The sequence below is a fragment of the Lasiosphaeria miniovina genome (genome assembly GCF_030549165.1).
Source record: "Lasiosphaeria miniovina strain SMH2392-1A chromosome Unknown B0T26scaffold_1, whole genome shotgun sequence".
Taxonomy (NCBI): domain Eukaryota; kingdom Fungi; phylum Ascomycota; class Sordariomycetes; order Sordariales; family Lasiosphaeriaceae; genus Lasiosphaeria; species Lasiosphaeria miniovina.
Genome location: NW_026848220.1, coordinates 1,852,133 through 1,874,259, shown reverse-complemented (window position 1 = coordinate 1,874,259; position 22,127 = coordinate 1,852,133). Strand labels below are relative to the sequence as shown.

Genomic DNA, 22,127 nt, shown 5'->3' with positions numbered 1-22,127 from the left:
TCAACTGCTTAGAGGCTCCGAACGTGTACAAGGTACTACTAGTATGGAGCGGTTATGGAGTGGTGGCCTGATGAGGCAAGTCCGTCCAGCACCAAGTGCGGTGGTGACTCGCCGGGCTACACCAATCAGCTCGCTCTTGTTGAGGCGGCCTCACAGCCGTTAATTATTCGTTGGGTTGCACCGTCGCCCAATAATAGGCTCGGGCTCTCTGTGCATTGGTGCAGGACTCCTGATAGTCTGGGCTGTAGTAGGGGCCAAGGGCACGGATTACGGGGCGTACGGCGTAGGTATCACTTGGTATGGAGTTGTGCATTCACCGAACCCCACACATCCATGGATCGCTCTTTCCCTGAACGCCCCCTCCCCCAACTACCTACAGTAATCTATCCACTTCCACTGCTGTCGACTCCCCCCGCTGCACCATTCTCCCGCGGCTGTGCTGCCTGTGCCCGCCATAATAACGCCGGACCGACCTAGGCCAAGTGCTAACTGCAGGCGCTCCAGACTATGGGCACTTTCACGCGGCCCCTCCACTCAGGCCCCGTCGCTGCTCCTGCTCCAGCCCAGTGTAAGGTTGTCTCCGAAGTGCCGATCACAGCTGAAGCTCGCCTTCTCCGATCCCAACACCGTCGCGCTTTGTGTTCTTCGTCGTCCGTCCTATCTTTGTCAATCCTGCCGGCTCTAGGTTGTGACTCCGGAGGTCGCGAGCCGGAACCCTTCTGCAGGCAATAACGTTTTAACGTTAACTAATCCCTTCCGTCTCCGAAGCCTGCCCTGGTTCTGCTCTTTCGGCCTGCCATCCACTCCGTTAGGTGGCCTATTCCCGACATTGCGATACCTCCCTACCCACCCTGCTCACACCCGTTCTCAACCAACACATAAGCAACTCAAAGTTCCAACCTCACGATGCCAACATGCTACTAGACGACAGGCGTCGTCTGCATCGCGAATTCTTGGGACGCTCCAGAAGTAGGCCTCCCGCCGTCTCTCAGTGACACAGCGGCTGGCTTTGTACTATGCGTCCGTGACCCCCAGCCCCCTCTCCCTTCGTCTCTCAGCGCCTCAGTCGCCCAACCTGGCACCGGCTGGGATACACCACATAATATCGTATCGCACTTCACACGGCGAGGCTGGCTCGAAGCCTGTACTATACCCTTCAAAGCTGCGTAGCGACGCGCGCTTGAAATTCCAACTGTCCTCGTGATTAGGTCGCCAGCGCCTCCCCCACTCCCTCCTCTCCCCTTCAACACACCAACGAACGCCGCCTTCCTCGAAACCAGCACGCGACAGACGCAAATATGGTATCCGACGAGACGTACGAGCTTTGCCTCCCCATCCTCCAGGATCTGACTATCGAGGATGAGGACAAGACGGACAAGCTGGAAGAGTTGCTGAAGGAAAAGACGAGCCTGGTTGGACAAGTCCTTGAGAATGCCATATTGGATGCGCTGTGGAGATTCCGTGATGGCGGGGGGAGCGCGACCTCCCCTCCACCCATCCGGCAGACCATCTTGCGTCGTCCATCACCGGCCTCGTGGCGCGGCTCCGGGACCCCGCTCTCGGGTTCCCCTCGCTTAGGCGTCAGCCCACTTGCCCCGCCTGGCTTCGTGCCGACAACGTTCAGTCGGGCTAAATCGTCGACGGCTGCCTCGCCCTTTGGCTCGCCCCGGCCGTCTCCCCGGCTGGCCTTTGCTGCTCCTGTTCCGCACAGCCCGAGCCTGAATGCTTATCAGTTCGCCAACGACGATGCTCCGTCGCAAGAAGTGTTTGGCGACTACCAGTCCGATATCGTGGACTGGCTTGTGGCGGACGACGCTGTGAACGTGACTTCTTCTGCTGGCGGCTCGAGCGGGCTGAACGTGGCCGCTCCCGAGTTCGTTTCGTCGCAGCAAAACGACATGACGCCCTACGACATGCTAAGGTCCATCTTGGGTCAGTCCAAGACGGATGAGGAGATAGGCGCGGCCCTTGCCATGCACGGCTACGATCTCGGAGCTACGGTCGCTGCCATTATGGACACGCAGATACAGGATAGTCTCGCTCTCGCTGCCCAGGCCGAAGAGGCCCGAGTGGTAGTGATTGGCAAGTCGATGACTCCGGATGCGCGTCCGACAACTCCAGCCGACCAGCAGAAGTCGACTGCTATCTGCAAATTCTTCCTGTCTACCGGCCAGTGTCTACGGTCAGACTGCCGATTCAGCCACGACTTGACCAGTCACATATGCAAGTAAGTTTTAGACGTGCCCTCCTGGTTGGGAGCGCCGTAATGCTTACACAAGGTCTAGGTACTGGGTTGCGGGTAACTGTTTTGCTGGCAACACTTGCATTTTCTCACACGATCCTTCTCATCTCGCAAACAGGCTTCAAATTGACGGCTCAAGCACACCGCCCACTCAGCACGCATCAGTCAACGTACAGGACTACAACAACTTTCCTTCGCTGCAGCCTGCGACGCCGGAGCAGCTACCTGTTTTTGCTGCCGCGTCCGGCTATCCTTCGGTTGGGATCACCCCGCCGCCTGGGTTCAAGGGGCACCACGGATATCCTGGGGAACGTCCGCGCTCGCGACCGGGAAGCCGGCATCAGCAAAAGGAGACTCCACAAGCAGCCCCATCTCCGGACGATGCCGATGCGTTTCCGTCTCTCGGGTCGGTCTCGGCAAAGCAGGGCAAGAAACATCATGGCAAAAGAGGCGGGCACGGCCACGGTCCCAAGGAAAACCTGCTACCAAGCACGCTTGCAGATATTGTCAAAATGTCGCCGTCGCCAACTCTAGGGCCGGTGCGGCAAGATCGTAAAATTACGAGAAACGGTAGCTCAACTAGCGTCCGTAACGGAGAAAACAGCGCAGCAGCGCAGGCGATCCCAAATCCGAGGCATATCCCCTGGCTTGAGACGGGTGACAAAGCAAACAAGGCTTATCTCAAGGCGCGCCAAGAGGCCATCAAGCATGGCGGTCTCAGGAACAAGTTTTTACAGAGGTACGTGATTCTAGCGTCACCGGCGCCAGGATAAGTGGACGGCGACTAACTTTGACTCATAGTGCTGCTCAAGCTTGGAACCGTAACGACGCGCGGGCGGCCAAGGCTCTAAGCCTGCGGGGACAAAGTGAGAACGATCTGATGAGGAAAGCGCACCGCGAAGCTGCCAACCAGCTGTATGAGGAACGCAATAAGGACAAGGCCCAATACCCAGAGGTCTACGTGGATCTGCACGGGCTCCACCCCGACGAGGCGGTGGAATATCTCGAAGGTATCTTGATGGAGAACGTCAAGGAGAACAGGCCGATCTACGCGATTACGGGAACGGGACACCACAGCAAGAACGGCAAGGACAAAGTGGGCAAGGCTCTGCGGAGTTTCTTGAACGAGTGGCGTTATGCGTACCGTGAGTTCTCGGTTCCGGGCGACCGGAACAGTATGGGCGGGATCCTGGGAATCGACGCGCGCAGCTGGGACAAGTCGCTCTCTAGGGATGGAGCGACGCTGGCTAAGAAGGACGACGAGAGCAAGGAAGAAGTAGACATTCTGGCCCAGGGCGTCGAGATCGGAGAAGGCAAGGTTAAACTGCTAGTTAGGGACCCATCGGCGCTGAAGGAACCGCCAAAGGGACCCTCTGGGAATCGGGGCAGGTGACGGCTGAGAAGGAGAGAGCCGAGAGGTCGGAATAGAGTCTCACGCAGGAATTGCTGATATAGAGCATCATAGATAGCAGAAGACTTTCCGACGTCAAGGTCCAGCTGCTTTGCTGAGTCGGAGCAAAGTCAAACGCAGATTTAACCCCACGGTTGCTGGCTCGTTCCTTCGAGTGCCGGCATGCGCCGCTCAACGTCCTTATCCCCGCCTGTCCTGGGACGGGCGGAGGGGCACATGTGCAGTTGGTTGCAAGCTCGTGCACGCTTAGGTCTAACAGTCGCGCAGTTTAGCTAACCCCTTCATGTTGTCAGATTCGTCGGTGGCAAGGACATGGGCCGCGATAATCACTTGGCAGGCCTTGTCAGGCCTTGTCGCAATTATCTGCTGATGAAGACAACTTCTGTAACATTGCAACACATGTTGTTCACTTTGTCTACTGTGTCATTTTCAGCCCTAAAGCAACGTGGAAGGTAAGCACGGATTGCCTGCTGACAACAGCTTACGGCAAGGAAGGGCGTTGCAGGACCTCGCATTGCGCTGTGCCGCTCCAGGCTGTCCTGGCTCCTGGCTGCTTCAGGTGATGATACCTCAGGTTAGTTGAGGTGAGTTGAGGTGAGGTGAGGCTCGCAACCCTTTACTTGTCGACCGAAAAGGGTTTATTCGGGACCGCTCCTGTCGGGCTGCGAGCGCCGGCTGCCAGTGACACACCGGTGCTGTCAGCTTGCTTAGTCCGGGCTAGTTCTAGGCTCGACAGGCCCGTAAGACCACCTGTCTGCGGGCTTATGTACACGGATAGGGCAATTTGGCAGGTTCCAATTGCCGCTGGGGCCGGAACCAGGGTAGCCTCGCTGCTGGGTCTAAGCCTCGTTTCGTCTGATTCCGGGGGGTGGGGGCACCTAAACGAGCACTTCCTACCAAAGAATTCGATCGAACAACTAATGAACTAATTAGGTGCACTGCACGCGGGTTTCAAGACAGGACCCGATTTCCTCACGCTCACTCCGTCTCGGTCTCAGTCTCACGCCAGGCTGACAGACAACCTTCTTTTTCGACCTCGCCTCAGTTTGTCAGTTGGTTGACTAAGTAATAAACGAACCCTACGAACGAGAGCTAATTCTATTCTAGCTGCTTGCTGTCAATCAACCGAAAGCCGGCCCGAGTCTCGACTTTTTGTTCCTCGTCTTTGCTTAGTTTCAGGTCTTCGCGCCTGCTTCTAAAGCTTCCCGGCCGAGTCGCAGATAGATTGACTGCAATGGCCACGGAGGCGACGACGATCTCGACGACCAGGTAACTACAACTAAACCCATCTCTGCCGACCGACGGACTCTATCGAGGATCCCGTTTTCCCACGACGACTTGTCGACCTTTCCAATCAAAATATTACTTGCTGGGAGAAAAAGAACAGTCGGGTTCTAGACCTGCACACAAGGGGAGTTCGGCAGGCTTTGCGGCCAACTCGCAGGCTTTGCGGAAGAAAGAAGAGAGGAAGCAAGGAAGAAGGGGACATATAACAACGGCTCGGCCGCCATGGCCGCAACAACAACCCCATTCCCGAGGCTGGACGACCCCATGTCCTCGTCCCCGGCCCGGGCCCCAGCCCCGATAGACCGGATACCGCGCGGGTTCAGCCAGACGTCCTCGGCTCGCTCGTCTGTTTCTGATGACGCGGCGCTGGCCTGGGCAGGCCCGGGACTAGGGGCGGCGGTAGGGGGGGCGCCGCCGTCACCGTCGCCGAGACCAGCGGCTGCGCGCCGCCTCTCGGCGCGGCCCGGCAGCACGGGGTATTCGCTCCGCCGGCGGTCGCACCAGCCCGACGCCGCGGGCCCCGAACAGGGATTCTTCGCCAACGCGTTCCACACGGGCCTAGCTCTCGCGCTCAAGGCGTGGCAGCTGTTCCTTGGGCTGTCGCGGTGGCAGCAGGTGCTCGTGCTTATTGGCGGCGCCGCGGTGGGCGTCATGGGACTTGTCGCGCTCGTCTTCAGCCACCGCATCTTCGCGGCGCTGGGGCCGGTGGCGGAGAAGTGGCGGGCGCTACCCGGCGGGCGGCTGATCGTGTGGCTGCTGTGCTTTTCGACGGCCTTCCCGCCCGTTATCGGCTACTCGTCGACCGTGACCATCGCCGGCTTCGTCTATGACTTCCCCGGCGGTTGGCCCATCGTGGCCACGGCCACCATCGCCGGCTCGACGACCGCCTTCCTCACCAGCCGAGGCATCTTCAGCGGTTACGTCAACCGCCTCGTCGGCGGCGACCGCCGCTTCGTCGCCCTCGGCCAGGTCCTCCGCCGCGACGGCGTCGGCGTCCTCGCCATGATCCGCCTCTGCCCCCTGCCCTACAGCCTGAGCAACGGCTTCTTAGCCACAGTGCCCAGCATTAGGCCCCTATCGTATGCTCTAGCAACGGCCATGACAACGTAAGCTCCTTTTTTACTCTCGAGAAGCCGAAACTTGCAGTACTGACACACTTTAAACCAGACCAAAGCTGCTCATCCACGTCTTCATCGGCAGCCGGCTCGCGCGCATCGTCGAGAGCGGTGATAAGATGAGCGGCCGCGACCGCGCCATCAACTACGCGAGTATGGCCATCGGCGCTCTGGTGGGCTTCGGCGTCGGGCTGATCATCTACCGGCGCACGATGGCGCGGGCGGCCGAGCTGGCGCGCGAGGTGGGCGACGAGGAGGGTGGGCTGGGGGCGACCACGGCCAGCGAGACCGACGACGAGGAGATGCTAGTGGGTCCGCGCCACCACAACGGCAGTGCCGAGTACGATTACGATGAAGAAGCCGAGGACGACGACGTCCACGGTGCCGAGAGCAGCAGACTCATGAAGACGGGCGGCGCCCTGGCCCCGGGCACGGCCGATGCCATGGCCAAGGACGAGGACGCCGCCGCACTGATGATGGACGACGACGACATCTCGCTGTGGGAGACGGAGGCCGGCGCCGGCTACCACGACGCCTGGGACGACGAGGCTCCTCCTGCTCCTCCTGCTCCTCCAGCCTCCGGCATCGGCAACGGCATCAAGAGATGATAAGACGCTCTCATTCCAACACCACGCTCAATCACATTCCCCACCACCCAACACAACCTAACCTACATGTTCAAACAAGAAGAATAAATATGTATTGTTGCTGTTGTTGTTTTTATCATCTAGAATACCTATCCTGTCTTATCATAAATTTACATCATATCCTGGATCCCAATCTAGAAGAAGAGGTACGGAAGAGCGAATAAACTCTGGCTCGTTTTACTATGTTCTGTTCTCTTCCTGTTCGCGCCCTGTGTGTGCTGCATTTTTGGAGGCGGCGTTTTTTTTTTTGTTTTTTTTTTTTTTTGGATGGATGCAAGACAGGGAAAGATCATTGCTATGATTAGGCTGAGGATTAGAGGGAGGGACGGCGTTTTTTTTTTTTTTGATACGGTGCAGTACAGTACATTTGTTATTGCTTCTGAGCATGGAAGAGAGGCAGACATGCGTGCATGCATGTATCGTGTTTCTTGTTATTTTAATTATTATTATTTTCCAAGTTTGTTGTTTTGGGAAGGGTGCGGGGTAACATGGAATGGTACAAATTACCTAGCGATCGATCGGTCGATATCGATCGATATAAAAGAGAGGGGGGAGACAGAAAGTACGGCGTCTGTGGTATAGTAGATGGACGGACGGCTGTAGAAAAGTAGACGGGAGTGGGAAGGGGAAGGATTATTTGGGAACAGCAGAAAAGGAAATCAAACCCTGTCTCCACGTGTATATTGTTGAATACTCCTGTTATTTGTTCTCGGAGTAATAGCGTGAGACTTGGGGATCCAGATAATATGATAAAGGCGTTAGTTAATAAAACCCTCTCGGGGCTTTGAAATAAACAACACCTTTGATTCGTTTTGCTCTAAACGGCTCTTGGCCATGAATCCGTGGGGTTCTGTACAGCTGGATCTTCATCCACGCAACCCACTAGCAACTGCTAACAAGGCCAGGGCCGTACAGAGTGCCGCACAGGATGGGGTCACTCTCCGAAGTAAATATTCAGAATACGCTCAGAAGCCATGACCAGCCTGCGCCAGTCTCATCTCATGTATATCTGCACGTATATATCTGTACAAATATCAGATAGAATTATGTGTCTCAACTAAGCAGCATCAAATCGTGGCGTATGTAAAACCATCATCGCGTGATTCGTTTGAATGCTGTTGAAGCTCGCTCGCTCTTCAGGGGCGTGTGTCAAAGTACAATACATGAATAGAAACATGCTGCGTCGGGGAGTTTCTCCTGTCCTTCGTTCGTTGGTATCGATAAATAAATAAATAAAACACCGGCTATCGCTCCAACTCCTCGCTGCCCAATTCCAAAACGAAAACAAGTCCAGGACTGATGATGAGGACCAAGCAAGACTGAAAGAAAAAAGAAAAAAAAGAAAGAAAAAAAAACCGAGGGGCGGATCCAAGCTCACTGGCCTTGGAAACGCTGCATAAACTGAATGGCCTGCTCCATGGGATACCCGATGAACACGGGCCCAGATATATTGAATACCATCTGAGGGGGTTGGCCGCCGCGCTCAGACTTTGGCACGGGCATTTCCGGGTTTACAAACGTTGGCCGCGGGGGACTCCGGGTGCGCACGCGGTTCTTGACGGGGGTAAACGGTGCCTCAGCCTCTGTCCCTTGACCGCCTGTTGGCTCGGCCTGGTTGGAGGCTCCTTCTGTCCTCGTAAACGGCACGGGGAGGCCCGGCGCCGAAAAGTCGAAGGGACATTTCCGAGCAGCGGTGGCCACCAGCTCCTTCACAGGAGCCCGCAGAGGGCTGTGCATTCTTACGGGCGCCGGCGGGGGCGAATCTTGCCTCTGTATGTCCTCTGGCCGGAAGCCGGCTGAGAGGGGCACTGAGATGCCCCAGGGGCGACTGGGCGACTCTCCCACGCGCACGTCTCTTAGCGGACGGTCACGGTCAAAGTGACTCTCACGGTCCTCGTCTACGGGCACCTCATTCTCATCCTCGTGAACCTCGGGGTCGGCACTGGCGGTAACGGTCTGCGCCCAGTCCTCGACCACTCGTTTATTCGATGCTTTATCCGCCTCTCCTAGCTCGCCATCACCTCCTGCCGAGGGCAACATGGGCTGGTGAAGATGGCTAAGGTCGTTGATCATGCTGACGAGGTTGCCGTACTTGGCATCGAGCTTTCTTATTTGCTCCTCATTCTTCTGATAACGCGAAACGCACACTTCGTGGCTGCGGGGAATTTCATGTTTATGGGTCTCAACGTAGGCGGCGATTTCTTCGGGCGAGTGCTTGTCGAGGAACCGGATAGGGCACTTGGAGGCGCCGGCAGCCGGGTGCGCCGACGTGGTCTCCTCGATCATGGCAGCGCATATGGGGTCAGAAGATTTATGGGGCGTGGGGTCCATCGTGGTGCCAGTCAGGTCGTGCGAGTCACCGGCAACATGGGGATTCTCGACGGCTTCGTCGAGATTTGCAGAAAACGGACAGCGCAGTGGACCTTTCCTGCCCTCGACCGTAAAGTCTTGCTCGAGGACGGTCGACACGGACGTCAGCGTCTCGCCACCTGGCGAGACCGATGTCTCTTTGCTCGACTTGCTGCCTTTAATACTAGCGTCTCCCATGCCGACCGCCAATTGCTGGGCAGCCTTCCTGCCCTCTCTGATGGCCAGCGCGATCTGATGCCGTGGGCTACTAGGTTGACCACGTCGTGGCAGCGGCACAGGCGCGGCCGCAGTCGCAAGAGGCTGCTGCAGGTCTGAGGGAAGCTGAAGCTTGGCTAGCGTTTCGGCTATCTCGGGGACGGCGGGCGCATATTTATCGGCGAGAGACTGGTACTGAGAGGGTAAAACCTATCGTTAGCAACTCGTTTTCCTGGCTCGTGTACAAAAAATTGTGAAGAGTCGTGGAACAAAAGAACAATCAGACATTGTGATTTCTGTCTACATCTACTGCCTTTGAGACAGCTGCAGATCTAGAGCTAAAGAGTATCATCATAGAAAATGGGGGTGTGCTTTGCGCGGCAGTGAAAAGAGAGAATGGGGTTATCTTACCTGCTCATGCGCATAGCGAAGCTTGTGCTCGAGAATTGTCTTGCGATCGATCAGCGACTGGACTTCATCGGCTAGCGCGTTGAAGGACTCGGCCAGAGTCTGGGTGAGGTGGACGTGATTCATCCCATGGAGGAGGCGGGGAAGGCCACGATTAATAATGTATCGCGGCTTCCATAAGAGCTGCACGAGTGAGCAAGCCTGAAGCTGGCTGGTCAAAGGTAGGCAGTTAGTCAGGTTGCTTTGCGATGAAGAAAGGCGAATTGGAATCTTTTTCCGCTGCCAGCCGGTTTTATCGCCCGGCACTAACCCCTCAGGCGCTGCAGTTTGGCCGGTTCCGGTGGTTTTGATAGGGCTTAAGCGCAAGGGGCTTCCATCGACCCGTGTTAGCGCCGAAGTTGTTTGGTCACTCCCCACTCCCCTACTACGTCTGTGCCCTGGGACGGCTGGAAGCTAGGTGGACTGGTGATGAGAGCGAGTTGCGAGCAAGTAAAAGTAAACAAAATGTGTCACAGCGATCTTGTGTGTTGCCTTTTTTTTATGTAAGATAATATGAATCTTCTTCCTATCATTATTTTTCTTCTTTTTTTTTTTCTTTTTTTTTTTTAAGAAAATTTGTCTCACGGTCTAATGTCGTCTTCACACTTGGCGCCCTAAGTAATATGATAAACATGCCGAGTCACTGTCCCTCGACCACCCCCGCTTACATCCATTGCCCGTATGTATTGTACAGAGTAAGTACCAGGAAAATGCATCCCATCGAGTAACAACCCGCAGTAAACGGTAATCCGCGGAGTAGCAAGCGGGCGCAACATCGATGCGGCAACTGGCAGGAAGACAGTAACGGTCGACGGTTGGGCAAAACTGCTGCCGTGGCCGATTTGCAGCCTCACCTCTTCACCTGTATACACCTCAATAATTCACCGCATTCGCCTTTGAGTGAGTTGCACTTCAACGACAGCCCGACGACGAACACGTCGGACCCGACAACAACACCAACATCGCCTCACGTCGCATCATATCACGTCGCCACCATGGCTGCCGTTATACAGCCAGCCCGCCTCATTAGCCAGCGGGCGCACCTAGTTCCCGGTATGTACTACATCGCTCTGGCTGACTGACCGACTCCCTTCATGCAGTGACCCGTCGCTGACTCGACTCGCAACACACAATATAGGTAAGCTGCATGTTACGGAGCTGTTCTTCGAGGTGCCCAAGAACTACGCCAACAGCGCCGCCGGCACGCTGAAGCTGTTTGGCCGCAGCGTGCGGAAGCACGAGCGGCCCATCGTGACACCCTCACCGTCGGACCTCGACAAGCGCGACAAGAAGCCCTACCTCGTCTACCTCGAGGGCGGCCCCGGCTTCGGGAACCGAGAGCCCCAGGAGAGCACTCTGACCCGCTACGCCCTCGACCGCGGCTACCAGATGCTCTTCCTCGACTACCGCGGTACCGGCCTGAGCACCCCCGTCAACGTCGACGCCCTGCTGGCCGAGGGCGGCCCCCAGGAGCAGGCCAACTACCTCAAGCTGTTCCGCGCCGACAACATCGTCCGCGACGCCGAGGCCGTGCGCAAGTGTCTGACGGCCGACTTCCCCCCCGAGAAGAAGCCCTGGTCCGTCTTCGGCCAGTCCTTTGGCGGGTTCGTGAGTCTCACCTACCTATCCAAGCACCCCGAGGGCCTCCGCGAGGTGTTCATGACGGGCGGCCTGGCGCCGATCCGCCGCACTGCCGACGACGTGTACCGCGCGACGTACAAGAAGGTGGCTGAGCGCAACCGCGCCTACTACCGCAAGTTCCCCAAGGACGTGGCCGCCGTGCGCCGCATCGTCGACCACATCACCGCCTCCGCAAAACCGATCCCGCTGCCCGCCGGCGGCGAGCTGACGGTCGGCCGGCTGCTCAGCCTCGGGCTCTCGTTTGGCAGCCACGGCGGGCTCGACCTGGTGCACGCGGCCATCCTGAAGCTCGACGCCGACCTCGACCAGTTCGGCGCCCTCACCCGCGCCGCCCTGACCACCGTCGAGCAGCTGATCCCCTTTGACACCAACCCAATCTACGCCATCCTGCACGAGGCCATCTACTGCCACAGCCCCGGCCTCGCCTCCCAGTGGGCCGCCTTCCGCGTCGGCAAGGAGCTCCCGAGCTTTGCCTGGCTGGCCAAGGACCCGCCCCTATCACCATCCACAGGAAAATCCGAACCTCTGGAACCCCTGTACTTCTCCGGTGAGATGGTGTTCCCGTTCCACTTCTCCGGCTCCTACCCGGAACTGTTCCGCATCCAGGCCGCAGCCGACATTTTGGCATCGCACGACGGGTGGGAGGATCTGTACGATGAGGCGCAGCTGGCGCGCAACGCCGTGCCCGTGTACGCGGCCAGTTTTGTGGATGACATGTACGTCGACTTTGAGCTGGCGCGCGAGACGGCCGCGCTCGTCAAGGGCATCCGCGTCTTCGAGACCAACACGCTGTACCACAACGCGATTAGGGCCCGCGCCGACGAGGTCATGGCCCAGCTGTTCCGTTTAAGAGATGACACCATTGACTAGTCTGTTGATAGACAGTGTAGTAGTGTGTGTACCTGGGGGGAGACAGATGTGTGTGTGTTATATATGTGTTGTGTTGTGAGGGCATGGGCATAGCGCGATGGGTCTGTTTATGTGCGATTTCCGTTCCGTTCAGGTCTTCATTACGGGGCCACGATCCCATCCCATCCCATCCCATCCCATCCCATCACGGCACATCACATCACATCACGTCAGGCAATACCAGTCCAGTCATGAAGGATACCTAGGTATGTTTACAGTCTACGGTCCATATCGTCCGTATTGTATGTATTGTAGACGACTTCCCTACTGTGCTGGTTAGGTCTAGGTACATACCAAATACCAAGAACACTACGAATTTTGCGCGGAACGAGGGCTCGTCCCCGACCTTATGCCCGAGTATGAGTTTAGATTGCGGCATGACTTTGCGTGTGATGTGCGATTTTGCCGTGGACTGAGAGACGAGGTGTATGCATACTTGTTTTTTATGCACATGTTATGTTCGTTGAAGAGGAGATGAGGGAAGGGTTATTTCATGCTGACAATATTAATCTTTGAGCCTGCCTACTTCCTCACTCATCCCAGTCACAGCGAAGCGAGTCGTGGTCTCAAACACTAAAGGACGGAAAAAGTGCAGTTTTCTTTTTGTTTGGAAAATAAAAAGATGGATAGATTTGCTCGCTCACCAGAGATGGTCCAGCAAGGTAAACCAGACACAAACACCACCTTCACGTTTTGGAAACCAAGAAATAAATAAACACCCAAGCTTCCTTGCGGGGGGATATCGTAAATAAGCAAAGCCCCCTAAACCCGGCTGAGCCCCGTGGACCAGACAAAAGAAACTGAAAATCATCCACCCAACATTCATCCAACCCAACAGAGAGATAGAAGTCACATAAAGAAAAACACATAGAGACACACACACGCATAAATGCCGACTGAAATTTGGGGTTCAGTCATAACCACGGCATTCACTCCCACCCACCCCTAGCACCTCACTTTCACCACCTCGGCGGCCCTCTGTAATGGTGATGGTAATGCGGCGCGGCGCGGTGGTACGGGCTGACGGGATCGACGGGGGGGTGCGTGGGGACCCAGGGGCGCTCCATGCTGGGGAGGTTGCGGCCGTTGAAGTCCTCCTCGCGGCGCGCGGCCATCTCGCGGAGGAGGAGCGGGGCAATCTCGGGGTGGGCGACCAGAAAGTCCTGCGTCTCTTCGGGGGCGCGGCGCCACGGCTGCAGAAAGCCGACGCGAGCAAAAATCATCTTGAGCAGCATATCGTTCTCGGGCAGGCCCTCGTATAGCTTGTGGCACAAAAACAAGACCTGGGGCACGGCCGCGTCGGCACCGGCCGTCTCGAGCATGTCGATGGCGACGCGCGCAATCTCGCGCTTGAACCCCTCGAGTAGAAACTTGTTGGCTAGGATGTACACGTCCACGTTGAGTTCGTAAGCCAGCAGCCACGTGCGCAAGTCTTCGCCAGAGATGCGCCCGCCGCCGTTCAGATGGTCCGCAGGACCCCAGGCACCACCATCAGGGCCGGCGCCAGGCATTGGCGGGGGCGTCACGGGCCGCGGCCCTTGCTGAGCCCCATGGTGCCTCCGGGGGGGCCGGCGCTGGGGTCGCTCGACCCGGGTATGCATGTCTCGCTCAATGAGGATAACCCCTGGGTGGTGCGGCATCGGAACTGGCGGCGGCGGTGCACGTGGTGCTTGGCAGTGCCAACATGGAGGGCCCGTTGCCGAGAGGCATTGTGGGCAGTTGCAGTTGGGCCGGTGGTGGCCGGGATGCTTCTGGCGAATCCGTTCCCAATGCCGCTCCTCTCGTCGGCGACGACGCTCCCGCCGCCGTCGAGACACTGCGCTTATATCAGATCCATACGAGCCTACCGAGTCGTCCGAATCCGACTCAACACCCGTTTCCGGGCCGGCTTCTTTCCCTTTGCCCTTGTCTTGGTCAGGCACTGTCGATGTGTGTGAGAAAATCAAGTCCTACAAATTCAGGGGGGGAACAGACGGATACTTACCGAGAACGGAGGCAATGGGCTTTATAGGGTCATAGCGGCCCTCGTAAAGATAGGCGATAAGAAAATGGAAGATGGCCGGATTCTCTTCGGGAAGATCGATGGATTGGGCGCTAGACTCTCTGAACTGGCCGCAAAGAGCCTTCTCGAAGTACTCAGACTTCAGGAGGATATGCTTGTGCACCTGTTTTCGGTGTTAGCAGAGTCCCTCGGCATTGGTGGCCACGTAGCAGGAAGTCCGGTCTTGGGCAGCCTTACGTAGAAGGTCTCGGCATACGGCGGCTCGCCGACGCGCAGGGGGATGACGGGCGTGCTGTAGCGTCTAGAGGTGGATATTCAAGATATATCCTCACGTCAGCAACCCCGCGCCTTCTGCACAGCAAGGAGGGAGGGAGGGACGCATTGCATGGGCAACGGCCACCAAGGGTCGACTCAAGTGTGAGCCTGTGCGTACGACTGCGTAATGATCGGGGTCGAAAAGGCTGCCGTTGGCCCGCCCGGGAAAGCAGGAACAGGGGGTGGGGCGGCGATCAGGACCAACGTCCAACAGAAGATGCAGGAAATAGAGGGAAAGCTCACCCGTCGGCAGTCGAGAGCCATAGATCTTCCTTTGGATCCAGAACCTCCTTGCGCCCGAGGCCTTCGGGCATAGAATCCAAGACAACGACGTCAGGGAGTGTTGACGACGGCGCCCTCATGACGTCGTCCAAGGTTAATTCCTGCGCATTGCTTCGGCCTTGTTGATGTCGCCGGTGGTCAACGGTGGAGCTTGCACTGGAGCTGCTGTTGCTGTGGTTGTTGATGTTGTTGATGTCGTTGCTGTTGTCGCTGCCGCTGCCGCTGCCGCTGCCGCTGCCACTGCCACTGCCACTGCCGCTGCTACCGATGCCGGCCGTCCTGGTATTCCCACTGGCGGCGGCAGCGCCTGCGGAGGACCCGCTATTAACAGCTTCAGACATTGGTGTGGAAGCCCCCTGGTCGGTCGCCGCCAGCTGCGATTCGATGCGATGCGCTGCGCCGTGATGCGCAACTTGAATGCGATAGAATGCGATCCGAATAGCTACACTATACCTGGGGGGGCGAGGGGGGGCGAGGGTGTGTGACGGTATGTATGCGCGTGCGCAAGAGATTATAGGATGAAAGGCGCAAAGAGCTCGATCTCGAGGATGTGGACGGACAGCGAGCGCAGCGGAGATAAATCGTCCCCTCTGACCGGGGGCGAAAAATGTATATATTGCCTTTGCCTAGGCAGGCGAGCCGGGCAGCTAGCTCTGTGTGGGTGAGGTAAGGGTAGCTGGGCCTAGCTGGGCAGGCAGGCGCATCTGTTGGTAGGCGTGGGGAGGCGGCAGGTAAGGTAGGTCCTAGGTCGTCGTGAGGTGGTTGTCCGCAGCGTGTCCGTGTGACGGGAGGCGAGATGGGCGCTGGCGTAGGTGTCAGGTTATGGACGCAGCAATCGAGCAATAATTATGGTAAGGTAAGGTAGCTAAGGTAAGGTACATATGGGGGACGAAGGACAGGAAAAAGCAAAAAAGACTATAGATAAACGAGGCAGCGAAAACGGAAGCAAGAAAAAGCTACTAGACTCGAAGGCGCAAAGTGCAGCTGGACTGTCTTTCTCTCTTCTCTCTCTCTCTACCTAAGGTAGTTTAGGTTAACTAGGTGTGGGCTCCCGGGCTGCCTGTCTGTCTGTCTGTCTGTCAGGTCGTGCGTAAAAGGCGGCGAAGGTGGTGCAGCCGATTGTTGGATGCAAGAGCGCGCAAGGCCGCCACACCGGTTGGCTGTCAAAATATATCCGCTCGATGTGCAACGGCAGAAGACATGCATGTGAGACTGCCCAGTACCGTATGTACCGCGCTCGACTGGGACTCGCCCGCGACTCTGACCATCTGTAGACTATTGGACTGATAGACTGAATATGGGCTGTAGTCTGTGGACCGCGACTGTGGACTGTGGGTGTGCCACTTTGGGACCTGCCGCCCGGGGATTGGAGAAGCTCCAGCTTGTGTCCTTCAAAGCCGGGACTTTGGAGGTGCGAATCGGACGCAGTGCTGGGTCTCGTGCGAACCGTCTGCGTCGTGCAAAGCCTCAAGTTAACCCACCCGTCAGGCAAAGGCTGCAAGTCTGAGGTGGACGGAGGACGACAAAGTGTCAGTAGACTGCAGGTGATGGACCGAGGCGTAAGGGCCCATTAGTAGTTGGCAGGCGCGGGTAGTTCTCTATATATGTATGGAGTACTGCACATACGGTAGGTACGACCTGTGTCCAAGACTTGTATCCCGGACGTACCTTACTCACACTTAGACTGAGTAAACATGCATCCATGGATGTCCAGTTCTTATTTGCCTACATACATCATGTTGGTAATTCCAGCCGCGTTGGGGTGGGCCGCACCTCCCTCGTCCCCCTCGCGGCGGCGGTGTGGCTGTCGTCGCTAGTAAACCAAGCGAGCTTTACCCTAGCAAGTACTAACCTACACTTACCGAGGATACTTTGGGTAGTATGGAAGCTGCGGATTGTTGAGGACTTGAGGACGTGAGGTTGAGGTGTGTGACCCTCTGCCATATGCATTTGCATTTGCAGATGCAACTTGCAGGATGAAATGCAAATGAATGAATGCCCTCCTCTCCTCCTGTAGGTGATCTTGGTCCCGGTCCCGGTCCCGGTCCTGGTCCCGGTCCTGGTCCTGGTCGACGGGGAAAATATGTGGAAGGGAAGGAAGCATGCAGCAGCCTCTTGCCCTCACGACGTCTAGCCAATGGTAAGTGTGGAACCGACGGCACAACTAATGTAGGTCAGGTAGGTGCGTCTGGAGCTACTCGCTGCACTGCAAAGCGGACAGAAGCGCGAGCCGACAGGAAATTTCTGCAATGTTGCGCAAGTCTTGGGCACCTGGAAGGGGGGGAGGGGCGAATGGGGGGCAGAGAACTCCAGCTTCTCGTAGCTTCTCGTGGGTGTCATGGATGGGGTCAGAGACGACGCAAGCCTACCTTAGAGGCCAAAGCAGCTCGAGCCCTGGGCGGGCGACAGACGGAGACAACCTACGGTATGCATCTATCTGCATCTGCATCTTGCTGCACGGCGCATGTGTAGTCTGTCTGGGCGCCTTTTTTGGAGCGGGCTAAACGCGGTGACCCCCCGCCTCAGATCACCGACATGCCCACCTCCTTCCCACCTCCATACCTCAACCTAGTTCCCACCACCTCTATCAAAGCTTGACCGCAAATCGGCACACCCCAAGCTGCGCTGCGCTACTTTGCACCACCCCACTACATCGAGCTCCTCCACCACCACCACCTTCTTTGTCCTGGGGCTGGCTATCTCGTCTCGTGCCCCGTCTTCCCGCCCCCCCTCGCGGCTCGTCTATTCCTTACACTCGTCTACCACCTCTCTCCCTCTCTCGCCTTGCGCGTCAAAAAGGCCAACCCGTACACACATGCGTTCCTTTGTCCGATGTGGTTGATGGCTTCGGCCTTGTCCCATTCCTAAGTAAGGCATTTGTAAATATCATATATCCCTCAGCCATATGTCGTCTAGGCCTTTTGAGCCTAGTCTGGTAAGTAATGATTGCGCCAGCTTGGGGGTGGCTGGCTAATGTCCACCCACTTTGTTGCCGACAACTCAAAATGAGCCGTCAGGGCCTGCGGGGTTTGCCGAACGAACGTATATACCTGTGTACTTTATGAGTTAGTGACAGCATCTGCCTCCTGCGTCCGTCAACTACCTTACCTTGGACCTAGCATTGCTTTCAGCTCGGTGGGCTAGACACGCAAAGATGACGGCGGCCATCGCGGATGCACAACATTGTCGGCATCTTCTCCAATTGGCATCGGCCATACCGTTTGGCCACTATTCCTCGTCAATTTGCAGTCGCATTTCCATCTCTGTAACCTGCGTGTTAGCTTGGACTGGGCTCTTCTTAAACTATCTCCTTGCCTAGGGAGGATGCCTTACGCCATATCTTGTTCGCTGAATCTGTAATGATCTTAGCCTTGGCGAGTAGTTTGCCCTTGTACTTTTGCTCGTCTTCTATCTCCAACCTCGCTTTGCTCGGCTGCGCTTGCATGAGCACCGGTAGAAGTTCGCTGGGGTCTGCATTGGCAACAGCGGCAACTGACTTGAAGCCATTGCCCCAGAATATTCGGCTGCCGAAAAAGTGTCAGCTTTGAGAGGGTTTGCGGTCGTCTATCTGGGAATGTCTCCCTTACGCGGTTCGGCTCTTGACGGAAGTAATCTTGGCCAAAGCCAAGAGGTCCGCACCAGCTCCTGCCTTTAGCCGGTCCGAAAAGTGATCCATGGCTGCTCCCATGGCACTGTGATCCAGTTAGCGGGCGATAAATGTCAACACCAAAACAAACCACGGGTACCTACCCCCATCCCATATGTTTACAGAACTTGATCACTCCCGCGGCGAAGCCTTCGCAAGTTTGAACCAGGCTCTGCACTGCTCCGCGGGGCATGCCGTACTTTTGGGCCACGCGATGTATTGGAGCCTCGTTGCAGAGATCCCGCAACTGGAGGGCAAGGTAGAATCTGTGATAGCGTCGCCCGGCATCTTTCTCCTCGGCGGTTTTGTCCTTCATCGTGCCTCCGTGGAGCCTAGGCGTACGAGTTGTGTTAGCCCAGGACCGCGCTGAGTTTGGCGGAGGATCGATTGATGGTGTTACATTCTGTTCACGACATAGGGCTTGAGTCCCAGCAGATCCATGACTCTCATCCCGCTCTCGTCTAGTTGTTGCATCTCGTCCCAAAAGACACGCCAGTTGATGGCAGTACCGCCGAAGTCTTGTACCGGCGTGAAGTTGTAGAGAAAGTGCATCTCGCCGTCCAAGACAAAAGCCTGCAGAGCCTTTTTGAGCTCACTGTGAATAAAGATACCATCGTCGGGGTCAAGGGACGAAGCAACGATAGCTTTGCCGAATTTAGTCACTTCGAAGTTGGAGTAGTCATCAACCGTGATGAACCCCATCTCCTGGAGATCGGCAAGGCTCGCCTCGAGATTTTCTCGAATAGAGCCAGGCTCAGCAGAGTAAGCAAGCATGGTCTTGCTGATATAGTCGTCCAAGGCTTCCCGGCTGGTCGCCAGCCGAATAGCTATAACTTCAAACAGTGCCCTTCTTCCGTTCAGCAAATATCTTTACACAAAAGAGCATACAGACAGACCTCCGAATACGCCGTCTATCCGAGATCAGGCAACTTGAAATTTGGGGCAGGTCGCCTTGCATAAGATCGACAACAGCCTCTAAGTCATTCTGTCGACAGCACAGATAGGTTTCGCCAACTTCGTCTTTTCCTTTTCTTCCGGCTCTACCTCGCATCTGTCGGCTACAGCGGAGGGTCAGCTAGTGCTCACAGGTAGCAAGCCGTCACCACTTACAGCATGGCAGGCCCGACAAGATCTCGGCCCATTCTGGCGTTATGCAAGATAACCCGCCTGGCCGGCACTATTTATCACATCAGCAACTCCCATAGCTACTGCCTCCACCAATTAAGAACGTCAGGGTGAGCCGCAAGGCAACGAGGTCTTTCACATCTTGGAAAGCCCCGAGCTAGCAAAAACTCAGGGATTTAATTGTACGCAATTATTTCAACTCATAGTTAATGCCAGCAGCAAGCGAATATGTTGCGACGCATACTTTGAGTACACCGGCATCGTAAGCACTGGCGAGCAGCTCTCGTTCTTCTGTCGTGAGACCAGCCTAGAGAGGTTCAGAGAGTGGCAGCTGAGGGGGCGAGAAGAGGTGAACATACATCTACCCCAAAGTCTGTCAGCGACAGCTTGTAAATCTCGGGGGGGAAAGAACATACGATGAAAAGCAACTCCGGCTGGGACAGTCTGCTTAAGCTTTGGGTCGAGTCCGGTGGTCAAGCTCCGCAAGTCTCCTAGCAAGTCTGACCGCTTTTCCCGCACAGCAGGGTCAATCTCTTTGGACGAGGGCATCACCCGGCTGATGAGGAGAGCATCGGTTTCGCAGCCCGCGCGGCTGCTGGAGAATATCAGGACCCCGTAGCCAGCCCTGGCTGTCTCGTTGGCTAGAGCGACCACGGCATTGAGCACCGAGTCCTTGAATTCCCGATGGGGCGAGGGACCGATTTCTCTCAGATGTTGCACTCGAGGCTGCGTGGGTGCGCCGCGAGCGTCCAACTGCGTGGCAGCTTTGATCAGGCTGGCCGTTGTCCCCACCGGATATATTTTGCCTTCATATACAAGATGTTCCTCAATGGGGACCGGGCGGTAATGCGTCTCGTAGGAGTGTCCTTGTAGCCAGTCTTTGAGCAGGCCAATGTTCTTGTGGCCCATCAGCAGCTCCCCTTGCACACAATGGAGACACATAATGGCAACATACTGTCAAAGTTGCGCTCATGGCAACAATCTGAAGCTCCTGGCCAACACATAGGAGCTTGGTAGCTATGAGCTCAAGCAAATAGCCACGGTAGCCATCGTCAATCATGTGACATTCATCCAAGACAACGGATTTCAGCTGCGAGACGGAGCAATCATCGATCGCCGCGTTCACGAGCGAGTTTGCCTGGCACGTACGTTTGTTAGAGCTGCCGCCACCTTAACCTCCTTGCAACACCCACCAACCTTCTCTATGGTGCAGACAGCAATGTCGAAATCGGCCCAGGTCGCGCGAATCTTGCTGCCGCCGAAAAAGCCAACCACCCTGATGGTGTCTTTATCGGCCCTCTTGGCCCACAGTCCCTGCGCATTTGGCTGCGTCTGACTGGGATCTTCGCGGGAGATGCCACTGACAACATTTCGGAACCAGCGGACTTTCTCCTGGACGAGAGCAACATAGGGTAGCACCAGAAGAGCCTTGCAACCGCGGTCGAGAAGGACCCGCCTAAGCATGAGGACATCGGCGACGAGCGACTTGCCGCCGCCAGTGGGGGCGCTGTAGACCAAGTTCTTCTCGCCCGCGAGAAGGCCCGGGCCAAGCAAGCAATGTTTTTGCCAAGGATAGATGGTTTTTATGCCCAGGGCAGAGAAGTTTGCTATGAGCTGTTCCGGTAGCCCATAGATGGGATGCGAAAGCGAAAGCAAGGGGTCAACGGGAGCAGTTGGCGTGGATGGAAAGGCCCTACGCTGCGTGTACTCGGAAGGCTGCCCAGCACCTGCACCAACAGCAAAGTTGTCTGCACACCCGATGCTGCTCGCCGTCAGTCGTGGGGGCTCCTTGGAGAGAATCACACTCGGACGAGACAGCGTAGTGCGCTTCGTGGACGACGCAGCATTTTGTTGGGGCTCTGCGGGGAGCAACCCGTCAGGTGGTGGCCGTTTTTGGCCAGCGACAGCGACTGTCTGGTAAGATTGCTGCTGGCCTTGCTGGCCTTGCTGGCGGGCGGACTGGGCTTCTTGCAAGGTTGTCGTGTGCCATAAGCCAAGCTTCGACTTGTTGGACATGACGTCCGGTCCTTCGTACCAAGGCTCAAAGCGCGACGCGGAAGCCAAACCTCATCCTCCTAACTGCAACTTAATCGAGGTGGGCCGAGAGCCAATATGTGCATTTCCATGAAGAGTGCATCGCCCGGGGCCTATATCGCCAGAATTTGCCGGGGCTTTCTATGTGTTCTGGAAGCCTGGAAGAGCTGGTAGGCGCCCGTCGCCTATGAGGAAGACATCGCGTTCGACGTCGCCTTTCCCGGCCGTTTGGGAAAAGGCCTGCTGCATGGAAGGCTGGCTTGGCTTGGCCCAGGTGGGTCTGTTCTAGCCCCTGGCTCCCCACACAGGTATCTCAGAGGTACATACCGGAACCTTGTGCCATGTCAAATCACTTAAAATTCTTATGCGAATCTGCAATGCTCATGCCCCACCAAGGTACCTTGATCAGTGACGGGACTTGACAGAGACTTCACTTGGAAGACCACCTCAGCTTTGGAC

At 56.6% G+C, this 22,127-nt stretch overlaps 7 protein-coding genes across 7 annotated transcripts; 4 read left to right on the top strand and 3 right to left on the bottom strand.

Annotated features, from left to right (window-relative positions):
- Positions 1-1,298: 1,298 nt before the first annotated feature.
- On the top strand, positions 1,299-3,635 carry B0T26DRAFT_632918 (uncharacterized protein; the record flags this gene model as incomplete). Its single annotated transcript, XM_060436487.1, has 3 exons — positions 1,299-2,227; positions 2,286-2,981; positions 3,044-3,635. 3 exons carry the CDS (start codon positions 1,299-1,301, stop codon positions 3,633-3,635), a joined length of 2,217 nt encoding a protein of 738 aa, XP_060302328.1.
- Positions 3,636-5,204: 1,569 nt separating this feature from the next.
- On the top strand, positions 5,205-6,663 carry B0T26DRAFT_634522 (uncharacterized protein; the record flags this gene model as incomplete). Its single annotated transcript, XM_060436641.1, has 2 exons — positions 5,205-6,046; positions 6,108-6,663. The coding sequence occupies 2 exons, from the start codon at positions 5,205-5,207 to the stop codon at positions 6,661-6,663; spliced, it is 1,398 nt and encodes a 465-aa protein (XP_060302327.1).
- A 277-nt stretch (positions 6,664-6,940) lies between these two features.
- Positions 6,941-7,700, top strand: B0T26DRAFT_684451 (uncharacterized protein). Its single transcript, XM_060440837.1, has one exon. It carries the CDS (start codon positions 6,970-6,972, stop codon positions 7,282-7,284), a length of 315 nt encoding a protein of 104 aa, XP_060302326.1. The 5' UTR covers positions 6,941-6,969; the 3' UTR covers positions 7,285-7,700.
- A 24-nt stretch (positions 7,701-7,724) lies between these two features.
- On the bottom strand, positions 7,725-10,007 carry B0T26DRAFT_684449 (uncharacterized protein). Its single transcript, XM_060440836.1, has 2 exons — positions 9,679-10,007; positions 7,725-9,462 (listed from the first exon to the last, which is right to left on the bottom strand). The coding sequence occupies exons 1-2, from the start codon at positions 9,799-9,801 to the stop codon at positions 8,077-8,079; spliced, it is 1,509 nt and encodes a 502-aa protein (XP_060302325.1). The 5' UTR covers positions 9,802-10,007; the 3' UTR covers positions 7,725-8,076.
- Positions 10,008-10,709: 702 nt separating this feature from the next.
- B0T26DRAFT_736393 (Alpha/Beta hydrolase protein) lies at positions 10,710-12,225 on the top strand (the record flags this gene model as incomplete). The annotated part of the gene is made up of 2 exons (XM_060443321.1): positions 10,710-10,767; positions 10,853-12,225. 2 exons carry the CDS (start codon positions 10,710-10,712, stop codon positions 12,223-12,225), a joined length of 1,431 nt encoding a protein of 476 aa, XP_060302324.1.
- Positions 12,226-12,933: 708 nt separating this feature from the next.
- On the bottom strand, positions 12,934-15,540 carry B0T26DRAFT_20828 (uncharacterized protein). Its single transcript, XM_060433785.1, has 4 exons — positions 14,825-15,540; positions 14,504-14,567; positions 14,249-14,429; positions 12,934-14,185 (listed from the first exon to the last, which is right to left on the bottom strand). The coding sequence occupies exons 1-4, from the start codon at positions 15,202-15,204 to the stop codon at positions 13,224-13,226; spliced, it is 1,587 nt and encodes a 528-aa protein (XP_060302323.1). The 5' UTR covers positions 15,205-15,540; the 3' UTR covers positions 12,934-13,223.
- Positions 15,541-18,091: 2,551 nt separating this feature from the next.
- Positions 18,092-21,650, bottom strand: B0T26DRAFT_736380 (uncharacterized protein; the record flags this gene model as incomplete). Its single annotated transcript, XM_060443319.1, has 11 exons — positions 18,092-18,126; positions 18,197-18,387; positions 18,451-18,555; positions 18,614-18,841; positions 18,910-19,356; positions 19,406-19,567; positions 19,620-19,676; positions 19,835-19,925; positions 20,051-20,531; positions 20,590-20,772; positions 20,832-21,650. 11 exons carry the CDS (start codon positions 21,648-21,650, stop codon positions 18,092-18,094), a joined length of 2,799 nt encoding a protein of 932 aa, XP_060302322.1.
- Positions 21,651-22,127: the final 477 nt, after the last annotated feature.